The following is an 8406-nucleotide window of genomic DNA, read 5'->3' on the forward strand; positions in this document are numbered from 1 at the left end:
TGTTCTCAAACCAGGCACTGATAGTTGAGGTCAAAGACACATGTTTTCAAAGTCTGGGTGAACACAGAATCAAATTATTGAGGGTGAAATATATGCTATTTAGCTGAATATGCATAATCTCTCTGACAATTTTCCCAACCCAGTGTGGCTCCCTTATTTTTAAAAATACATTTTGACACCATAAACGTTCTCTTTATTGCCCCTCAGTTTCTGGCAGGCTATTTTATACACAGCATAGTCTTCCCACACAAGAGGTCAAGCAGAGGTAGAGGAGAGCTTGTTCGGCCCAGGCTAGGTCACATTCAGACCTCAAAAGGAATCCAAGGCCACTGTACAAAAAGGCAAGTTCAGCCTCTCCACCCCAGAAGACAGCTCAATGTACATTAGCAGCAAACCGAAGCCACAGGATGATTTTTTTCGTATTTACTGAGATACCTGCCTGAGATTTGCCTTTCCAGTTCACGGCAGACCTTTCACAAGACTTGACTAAAGCAACCAGGAATAATCTCCTCTCATGAATAACAGAAGCAGTGTGATGGGACATGCTAGATTATGTCTCACTTAGGTGATAGCTTCAATTTAATCAGAGGTTTCATGAACCAGCTCCAAAGAGAACATTGTTTCCCGCTCTCTGCCGAAAATGAGAGATGTGGGGTGACACACCACTGATGTTTCTCAGCCGCAACTTTCATCCTCTCTTACTTTCTTCATCTTTTCACCTCCTCCTTGGCTTTCACCCAAGGCATTCCAACAGACTTGGAAGGGGGAGGGGGGAAACAAATGTGAGGAGGCTGCGCCTGAGGCTGGTGAGACATCACTGATGGAAAGGAGGCTGAAGGTCTTCCCACGTCGGGTTACACGGGAGACCAGGCAAACCGTGGAAAGGACAAAGGCAGCATGAGGAGATGGGACACCATGCTGTCCAGGAGAGGACATCCCAGGGAGGGTCGACGTCGAGGAGGAAGGGAGGGGAAGGCAGGCTGCCCCTTGGCTACCACCACTCACCTGTCTGACGAGGAGAAACAAAAACCCAGCGCTCACGGAGCGGCAACTCTCAACATGGAAAGACCAAGCCGGGCGGGGCGGGGCCTGGGAGGGCGCGGCAGGAGAGGGCGGTGCGGTGCCGGAGGGGTGCGGGGCGTGTTCGGCGGTAGCGGGGCGGGACCGGCGGTGTCGGGCGCAGGTGCGCAGGTGGCGGGGGCGGGGGCCGCGGCCATCCTGCCGCAATTTCCCTGTGTCACGGCTCCCGTCTCCTAGCAACGGCGCCGAGTCCGGCCGGCAGCCGCGCACCGCCCGCAGCGGCGGCACCGGCAGAGGCAGCGGCTCCGTCGGGCGCTGCCGAGGGGGCGGCCCCGCGGCGGAAGGATGCGGCATGGAGAAGGGGCAGCGCTCCCGTGGAGCTCCCTGAGGCGGCCGGCGCCGGCGGGGCGGAGGGGGCGCCCGGCGCTCGGCCCAGCCCCGCCGCCCACCCACCCGGGGCCGTAAAGGGCGGCGAAGCGGCGGCGGGGCGGGCGCTGCGTGGGGATGCTCGCTCGGGCCGGAAAGTTTCTTCCCCGCCGCGGCTTGGCCGCTTCCCACGCGGACTTCTCCCCGGTCCTCCTCGGTAAGTGACCGCGGCCCCCCACCGCTGCCATCTTGAGCCATCTTGAACGGCGGCTCCGTCTGCCGGAGACCCCCGACCGACGCCCCGAGGAGGTGCTCGGGGCTGTTGTCCGGCGCTGCCCCGACGGCCGGGAGCTGCGGGGCCAGCACAGACGCGGGGCACCGGCAGGAGGGTGCGATAGCCCCCGGCGGGCGCAACCGGGATCCGCTGACGGAGCTTCTGGAGGATGGTGCGGGTCGGCGGGATCCCAGCGAGCCCCGTCTGTGGCTCCCGAGGGGTGAGAAGGGGTTAAACGGGCTCCTCTTAGCACCGCTAAAACTGTATTTGATCTTTACCGGGCACGGTCGGGGTGGTGCTTGAGGGCTCGCTTGAGGAGCGGGAGACGGTGGGATGGGATGAGGATGGAGGTGGCGGCCAGTTCGTGCGAATTTGGCTCCAGCCCCGGCGAGTCCCGGGTTGTTTTACTGCGTTGTGGTCGCGGTCAGCGGCCGGTGGTCCGGCGGTGCCCTCCGTCGCCACAAGTGAGTGCCAGGCAATGCCGGATCGGGGGCGGCAGTGATGCTCGGAGCTAATGGCCGTCTGTGCTCGCCGTTGTAGAGGAGACGGACTGCTGGCTAGCGGGGCAGCAGAAAGAACGAGACCGACGAAGCGGCAATGAAAGCAAAGCATGCCCCATAATTAACACTTTTGCATCAACAAAAAATTCTCTTTTGTTATGATTTTCTTTTGTGGTTTGCGTTTTTGTTTTTTGTTTTTTGTTTTTCTTTTTTTCTTTCTTTTTTTTTTTTTTTTTTTTTCTTCTTTTAAATAAATAGTTCAGTGGTAGGAAAGAGAAGTCTCTGCTCTTTGTTTTGAGCGTGCAATACCTCTGAGAGTAAATTAGCAATGTCCTCGCTGACAACACCCTTCTTTTTCCGGGGAAAATAGAAACGGTGTAAATGAGACACAAAATTACTGCATACGTGGCAAATCTGGGCATAGAATAGAAAAGAAATGAGATTTAAAAGCTGAACGGAGGATGGGGAGCAAGATGATATTTTATCTTCAGTACTTACTTAATCGCCTTTCAGTGCAAGGAATTGAACTTTGTGAATTAAATTATATTCGATGCGGTCATCTTTTGCTCCCTCAAAGAAGAAATAGTCCAACACTCAGAAAGAGAAAGTGGGAAGGGGATTCTTATCTTGGGTAGCATGAAAGAATATCTTTAAGAAAGAATTGTAATAGTGCAGGAATTGCTCCTACATGCTGTATTTTGTAGCTCAGATCAGTGGAACAGAAAGATGATTTCTGATGGTCCAGTAAAACAAAAGCCATAAATATTCGATGTTTAGTCCCTAGCTGGAGTCCCTACAAGCAGTCATTGCCATTTACCTGGGTGACTTGTAAAGGTCTGCATCTCCTTTAAAATCTGACATGCCATCTCTCACCTGCCAGCCACCATCTCTACTTTCAGGGGGAAGTGTGGGCGGAGGGGGGGGGGGGGGCGGGTGGAATTTGCTGCTGTTACATAACAGTTACCTGGAGCATCATCTCACATGTTCCCAAACCAGGGATGCCTTTGGACCAGAGGCAGGAGGTTAATTTCTGTAGTATTGCAGATCAGGTGCAAATGGCTAGGAGGAAACTTTCACAGGGCACTGTTTTCCAGTGTTCAAATGTTTCCCTTGTGCATGTCACAGTAATTCCTTTCCCGCTAATTTAAAAAGGGCAAGTAAAATGTTTAATCTTACCCTACCCCCTCCTCCCCCCAAGTAATGTATAAATAGTGTAATGAAACAAATCATCTCTATAGATGACATATTCTGCTTTCCTGATTTTATTTCCCTCAACCCTTCAAATGCTGTGTGACATAACTAAGCAGTCAGTGTGCAGCATAACCCCAGGCCCTGTTAGGGAGTGGGATCAGCATCCTCTGAGCTCCAGTCTCCTTCTGAGACCAGCAAGATCCTTCTCTTCTCTTTGTTTACACAGCAGATATTACTCTTTCTGTCATTTACTTGGAGTGTAAAGAAATTAGTTAGTTGTTTGGCAAGAGTGTAGTGGGACACATGGCAGTTTAGCTGCTGTCTGTCTGCCTATCTCTTACTTGCACATGGGAGCTGTGTGGCCAAAGATCAGCTTGTTGGTGTCAACCTCCATCCCACTTGTTGAGGGTGTTAGCAGGAGTTTGAATGAGGAAGAGCAGACACCTCTTATGCTGTAGATCTTACCCTGGTCCTCACCCTCTTCTCTTCTCCCTTTCACTACAGGAGCTGGAGTGACCGCAGGGGGTAGTGCTCTGGGTAGCTAGCCATGATTGCCACTGGAGGTCTCCTGAGGATCTCAGCTAGGAAACAGGACCCCTTGAGACCTCAAAGCCAAGTCCCTAAACGCAAACGCAAGGTCAAAAAGAAGCGCAAGAACGACGTGGTGGTGGTGAAGGGCAAGCTCAAGCTGTGCTCCCTCTCAGGGCTCATTGCCCTCTGTGGCATCCTGGTACTGCTGGTGGGCATCGCCTTGGCTGTGGTGGGCTACTGGCCGAAGCCCAACCAGGTGTACAGAGAAGGCAGCGTAAGTGGGGGCTGGCACCTGGCACCGCAGGGTGGCACCCCCAAGAGCCATTCCCAGAGCCAGGAAGTGGCACAAGCAGGGACCCATCCAGAATCACCCCCCAGAGCCAACGCCTCCACCACTGCTACCACCCAGGGGTCGCCACATCGCCCCTCCTCTTCCTCATCTCCCCAGGCCTCGGTGGGTTTGCTTTTCCGACTTTTCTCGAGCTACTTGCATTCAGACAAGCTGAAGGTGCTCGGCCCCCTCATCATGGGTATTGGCATCTTCCTCTTCATCTGCGCCAACGCGGTACTGCACGAGAACCGTGACAAGAAGACCAAGATCATCAACCTGCGTGACCTCTACTCTACTGTCATCGATGCCCACAGCCTGCGGGCCAAGGATGGAGGCACCCCAGCCTCAGCCCCTCTCAATGGCTTTGTCAACTATGTGCAGTGTCGAGGCCTGGACCTAAAGCCTGGTGGTGAAGGCTTGGGTACTGCAGCCATGCTGGCCAGGAGCTCCTGGCCACCGGGACTGAGTGTTTCCCTTTCCCCACTGGACCTGGTGTCCTCGTCACGGCGTTCCTCCTTCTGCACCCAACCACAGCCACCCAGCCTGGCTGAGCCCGTGTACAGCATCTACCAGGAGCGGACCACCCATGCCGGCTCTACGGCTGCCAGCCCCCCCTGCAGCCCACCAGAGAGCTGGGGCCGGCGCAGCACAGCCAGCTCCATTGTCGGCTCTTCCTTCAGCACTTTCACCCTCCTGCCCTTGGTGCCGAGTGGAGGAGGGGGAGGCTGGCGGAGGCCCCCTGGGGAGAGGGGAGCCCGGGAGATTCACCGGGGGGAGTTTGAACTCAGCCTGACCGACCTCAGCAGCAGCCACCTTGAGGGAGGCTGTGGGACGAGGAGGCACAAGCTGATTCTCAGGCGACAGAGTACCAGCTGCTTGCCTGATGCCAGGCGTCCCCTTTTCCCTGAGTCACCTCAGTCCCCCTCAGCTGTCAGCAGGGACCCAGACTCCAGCCTCTTGTTAAAGGCATCTTCTAGCTACTCCAGATCTCTGGATCTGGGGGGGTCGCCCCCCGCTACCCCTCCTGCCATCACCAGGACGGACTCACAGAGCTCCCAGTCTGAGCCTTCCAGCAGCAATAAGGGCTACAGCCACCTGGAGGAGGCAGGCACCTCCTTGGAGTCAGTTGCCAACACCCCAGCCAGTAAAATCCAGGACTGTGAGGAGGAACCAGCTGAGAAGATGGACCCCCTCAAGGCTACCAGCAGAGAACAAACAGGGGAGCAATCCCAGCAAACTCAGAGACGGTACACAAATAAAGAGAAACTCTTCATGATTTCAAGGTCGAATGCTGCATTAGGGCTGGAGGATGGGGAACTGGAGAGTACTGGCATCTAAACAACACCAAAAAGGCATGAGGACGCCGTGGAACCCTCCACACCTTCCCCTCTTCTCCATCTCTTTGTGGACTTAGGAAACTGATGAATATCCAAAGAGCTGCAGTATGTTACCATTGAAAATTTGAATTCAGTAAATCCTGTAGATGACTTCGAAAAGAAAAAGAAAATCCTTTCTGTCCGATCGTGATTGTATGTTCCATGCAAGACAAATTGTATTAAATATCCACAGTCTAGCAAGTTCTTTGGATCAGATTAATACAATTTCGGACAGTATAACTGTGCACTTTACTGTTTTGATTTCCAAGTGCCCCTTCTCCTCTGATTTCTTTCTTGCTGATTTGCCACTAACTGCTTGAAAACTGCAGGCACCTTTTTAAGCTCAAGAGCAATGTGGTCTTCAGATCAAGAAAGCTGAGCTCTCTCTTTGTTTTGGTTCAATCTCTATAAGTTTGCAAGGCCTTAAGGATGATGTACCTTGACAAAGAAGGAGTTTGTTTAAATTCTGGAAAAAATGATGATTTAGAAAAGACTGGAGTGGAACAGAGCTCTGAAAATTTAGTTAAAACCATTACAATCAAAAATACCTACTACTACATCATGCTTTATTAAGTATTATTATACATGTATTGACTAATAGCATTAAAATATTTTTTTTTAATAAAACATTTACAAACAAAACTGCCACACAAAAAAGTCCTTTATTTTGGTAAGTAATTACAGATATCAGAAATGGTTTGGTTTTTTTTGTTTTTTCTTGAAAAGATTATAGAGATGCTATGAAGCCCAAAGTTTGCTTATGCTTTTAAGTGGGTAATTAATAATTTAGGATTAATTTCAAAACAATACTGATTTGCTTACCAAGAAACCACACTTCAATTAACAGATTCTGTCTTCATTGATAAGAGTGCTCTGTGGCAGCTGATGAAATGTGAGATTTTGACATGCTAAGAAAAAAATTTTTTTTAAGATTTGTCCTATTAAAGTAGAATTTTTCAAAACAGATTAATCTTGAATTGCAGCATATTCCTTGGATTTTTCACTTCCCTTATAACTGTTGCATTAAACCTTTTTTCTATTACAGCTCCTATTCATGAATGCATGTGCATAAGCCCTAATTTTAAAACATAATGTTAGCCTTGTCAATCTCATAGCAGTTGGCCCTATTGAAGTCAGCAGAGATTCCTCACTGACTGGTGTGGTGAGGATTTCTTCCTATGTGAGAAAAACATCAGGAAGGCTGGAGAATGCCTTGTCTGTAGGCAGATTTTTGGTAAACTGATGAGCTGTTTCATTTTCATAGCTGCAGCACGGCAGGCACTCTTTATTTTGCCCAAAAGAGCTTTATGTGCTTAGAAGATTTTGTCAATACTTAAAATTTTAAATATGGATGTGGCATTTCACTACCATGGGAAGATAAATCGACATTAAACAAATACAATATGTAGGCAGGCAAGAGTCTTTCTGTTGCAATTAAATTTTTTCTTAGTTTCATGTTTTAAAACGCTTAGTTATGTATTTAACTACTTACATTACAAAACATTGTTAAAAAAAACCTATCACGAGATGCAATTGCATTTGGTAATGCAGCAAAATGCTTTCTTAAATAAGGGAACTTAGAAGAATAAAGAACAATTTTTCATGTCAGTCCTAAAACAGGAGGAGAAGGTGCTCGTTCTCTCAAGCAAAGGAGACATCCAGGTGACAATATCTTTCCTCCTGACACTGGCAACCAGTAAACTGACAATATGAACATCAACATGGCATTATTTTTCTCTCAAACCCCTAGCACACAAATGGTAAAAATAAATTGTAAAACTACCTGGACTGGCATGGATTAGGAACCCATGAAGTGGTGACCAGGTGGTTTTGGCTGGTAATGGCTTTTGCATGGGTCGTTCCTTTCAGTTCCCCATGGGTGATAGCTCTGCACTTCTGCTCCTTCTCCTATGACTTCCATCAAGATTTATGAGATGTATCTAAACAGCATTACGTGGTGTTCATGGAGATGCTCGTTGTTGAGACAGCTGAAGACACCTTGTTTGTTATTTTCCATGCAAAAATCCTTCGTGGAAGCAAGGGAAAAGTGAGTTTTAGGGTGCTACTCACTGGGTCATGGAGTCCTCACAAAGACGGGGCCGGGGGATCTGTTATTGTAAGAGGAGGAAATTTGCTTTTCAAAATATTCTTAGTGAACATTTCTTTAAACATTCAAATCTACAGTGTGCTCTGAAAACAAAACAAAACACCTCCCTAGGTTGATTTAAAACAAAGCAACCCAATAATTCTTCTGATGATTAATTTACTGCAAAGTTTTCTGAGTAAGAAAAATTACAGCAGAGCTTGGGTTTAGCAAGTAAAATTATAGCTTGTTTCTGTGCTGCCAAAAAGGGTGTGAAACGTGAACTTCCATCAGTCTAGAGGATTTTTTATAACAGCAGTGGGAAGTAATACATAGATTAATAAGCAGAGAAAGCTACATCTCTGTGTTTGCAAGCTATGAAAAAAATTACTTTTGCAAATTTAATAATTCAAACATTGTTGAGCACCTCATTCAGCATTGGAAGCTAGCTGAAGAATTTAAGCCCCGGGCACCAGCCATGACTGCTGCTTGTACTATTAACCTTGGAAAGAATCTCAGCAGGTAATGGGAGTGCTGGGGTTTGTGCTTTGACCTCTTCTTGAGTATCTCCCAGCTGGCCCTGCCTACTTCTCAGCACTGCCAGGCTGCCTCTTGGCCATCATCTGCACATCCTGTCACACTCTTACTTTTTTTCCCTCTAGTCTCTTCCTTTTAACCTTCATCTCCAGTGTCCTGCCACCAAGTGCTTCCTCCATAGTCCTTGTCAAGAACTG

General features: G+C 49.0%; 1 protein-coding gene across 2 annotated transcripts; it reads left to right on the forward strand.

Moving 5' to 3' along the window:
- The first annotated feature begins 1490 nt into the window (after positions 1-1490).
- On the forward strand, positions 1491-6231 carry TMEM200C (transmembrane protein 200C). Of its 2 annotated transcripts, none has more exons than XM_030445238.1 (2): positions 1491-1603; positions 3856-6231. In XM_030445238.1, the coding sequence occupies exon 2, from the start codon at positions 3899-3901 to the stop codon at positions 5549-5551; it is 1653 nt and encodes a 550-aa protein (XP_030301098.1). In that variant the 5' UTR covers positions 1491-1603; positions 3856-3898; the 3' UTR covers positions 5552-6231. The 2 variants fall into 2 exon arrangements, with proteins under 2 accessions (XP_030301098.1, XP_030301097.1); XM_030445237.1 differs by lacking the exon at positions 1491-1603 and adding an exon at positions 1645-1880.
- The last annotated feature ends 2175 nt before the right edge of the window (positions 6232-8406 follow it).

The sequence above is a fragment of the Calypte anna genome, chromosome 2 (assembly GCF_003957555.1).
Source record: "Calypte anna isolate BGI_N300 chromosome 2, bCalAnn1_v1.p, whole genome shotgun sequence".
NCBI classification, from domain to species: domain Eukaryota; kingdom Metazoa; phylum Chordata; class Aves; order Apodiformes; family Trochilidae; genus Calypte; species Calypte anna.